This window comes from Sinocyclocheilus anshuiensis, unplaced genomic scaffold, assembly GCF_001515605.1.
Source record: "Sinocyclocheilus anshuiensis isolate Anshui unplaced genomic scaffold, SAMN03320099.WGS_v1.1 scaffold25, whole genome shotgun sequence".
NCBI lineage: Eukaryota > Metazoa > Chordata > Actinopteri > Cypriniformes > Cyprinidae > Sinocyclocheilus > Sinocyclocheilus anshuiensis.
Window position 1 is genome coordinate 865,009 of NW_015536477.1, and position 2,452 is coordinate 867,460.

Sequence of the window (2,452 nt, forward strand, 5' to 3'; positions counted from 1 at the left end):
GATACTTTTTTCAGGATTCTTTGATGAATAAAAAGTTAAAAAGAACAGCATTTATTCAAAATATAAATCTTTTCTATCAATATAAATCATTGCTATCACTTCTTAACAATTTAACACATCCTTGCTGAATAAAAGTTTTAATTTCTTTAAAAAAAAAAAGAATAAAAATGTACTGACCCCCAAACTTTTGAACGGTAGTGTATATTGTTCGAAAAGATTTCTATTTTAAATAAATGCTCTTCTTTTTTACTTTTTATACATCAAAGAATCCTGACAAAAAGTATCACAGGTTCCAAAAAAAATATTAAGCAGCACAACAGTTTCCATCACTGAAAATAAATCAGCATATTAGAATGATTTCTGAAGGATCATGTGACACTGAAGACTGGAGGAATGATGCTGAAAATTCAGCTTTGCATCACAGGAATACATTAGATTTGAATGTATATTAAAATAGAAAAACGATATTTTACATCATAATAATATTTCACAATATTACATTTTTTCCTGTATTTTTGATTAAATAAATTTAAATGTGACTAATGTTTTAGCACATCTGATCTCTTCTGGAAGCTGAAGTCAAATAAATGTATTATAGTTTATTATAAATGTATTATATTTACTACAGTCAAATAAAACTTTTCTGTAGCTCCAACAGTAGAGTATGGCAGTAGCATGCCAAGCTCATGGGTTTGATTCCCAAGGAAAGAATGAACTGATAAATTGTAAATGTGTACAGTACCTTGAATGCAATATAAGTTGCTTTGGATAAAAGCTTCTTGCAGTTGCATAAGTCTAGTAAAACACACTCTCGATTAGGAATATCCCCTCCCCTTGTATTACAAATAACACCTGCCACTGACTAGCAATAACAAGTGGTTTTGGTGGACTGCAACGTCAGACTGTTGCATTTTTTATGGTTTATGTCCTGCTGCAGCATCTAGTTTCAAAACATTTCAGGAAAATAACTAGTTGGCGCGTTCTCGGTTATTTGATAAACAAACACATGAGATGTTTTGTTTTATCATTGGGGAACCTTGAAATCTGCAATTGTTCAGCTGCTTTCTGAGTAACACAAGCTTTTTGTATTTTGTCTCACCGTCATGCTCTCTTCCTCTCTTTTGCTTGTTTGCTTTGATACATTTTGCTATCATTTTTCTGCCAGAATCTATAAATACCAGGCCCATGGCTATGCCTTCAGTTCAGTAGAAGAGCTGCTGCACTCTCTCGGGGGTTCAGGATTTATCAACATGACCCGCCGCTCGCTTTCCGAGTCTCTGTTAGAGCTGGGCGTCTCCCAGCGCTTCATTGATGAAGTCATAGCCCCCATCATGAGGGTCAACTACGGCCAGAACATCAGCATCCCTGCATTTGTTGGTATGCACAGCACTTTCTTTATAGTTTATTATTTATTAAGCTTTGCACTTGCATAAAAATTATACTCTAATTATTTTAGTTTTTTTTTTTGTTACATTCTCATTGATAAAATATATGAATCATTAATGAAATTACTCATTGATTAATAATCTGTTAAATTATATATATTTGAAACATGAAGTAGTGTGTATGTATAGTTATAGTATGTATAATAATCCTAAAATGGCTTTAAATTGCAACAAGAATTTCTCAAAAAAATTATTTTAATGGTGTCTTGTCATGTTTTTTTTTTTTTTTTGTAATAGCTTTTTGCACTAAAAACATAAGCGTCAATTGAAAATTTTTTAAACATAAACTACTATTCAAAAGTCAGTACGATTTTTGTTGTTATTGTTGTAGAAAAAAATATAATACTTTTATTCAGCATGAATGCATTCAATTTATCAAGTGTGACAGTGAAGACATATAATGTTACAAAACATTTCTATTTCAAATATAATCTGTTCTTTTGAACTGTCTATTCTTCAATGAATCTTGAAAAGTATATAAATATATATACCATGCTTTCCGCAAAAATATTAAGCTGCACAACTGTTTTCAACATTGATGATGAGCACAAATGTGTCTTGAGCACCAAATCAGCATATTGGAAGGATTTAAAATAAAAATAACAATAATATATTTAAATAGGAAAGGTAATAAAATTGCAATTTAAATTGCAATAATATTTCACAAGATTTTATTTTACTGTATTTTTGATCAAATAAATGTAGTCTTGGTGAGCTTAAAAGACTTCAAAATTTCAATAACATAAAAATAATCTTACCCCAATATATATATATATATACATACATATATATATATATATATGTGTATATATATATATATATATATACATATATATATGTGTATATATATATATACATATATATATGTGTATATATATATATATATGTATACATACATATATGTATACATGTGTATGTATATATACAGTTGGGAAAAAAAGTATTTAGTCAGCCACCAATTGTGCAAGTTCTCCCACTTAAAAAGATGAGAGAGGCCTGTAATTTTC

General features: G+C 29.3%; 1 protein-coding gene across 1 annotated transcript in view; it reads left to right on the top strand.

The window, feature by feature from the left end:
* The window catches only part of LOC107663520 (prenylcysteine oxidase-like), an 8,481-nt gene that overhangs the window by 2,226 nt on the left and 3,803 nt on the right, over window positions 1–2,452 (top strand). The window contains exon 4 of the mRNA XM_016453781.1: window positions 1,166–1,377. Coding sequence (XP_016309267.1) covers window positions 1,166–1,377 — 212 coding nt within the window. The remainder of the gene's footprint in view (window positions 1–1,165; window positions 1,378–2,452) is intronic.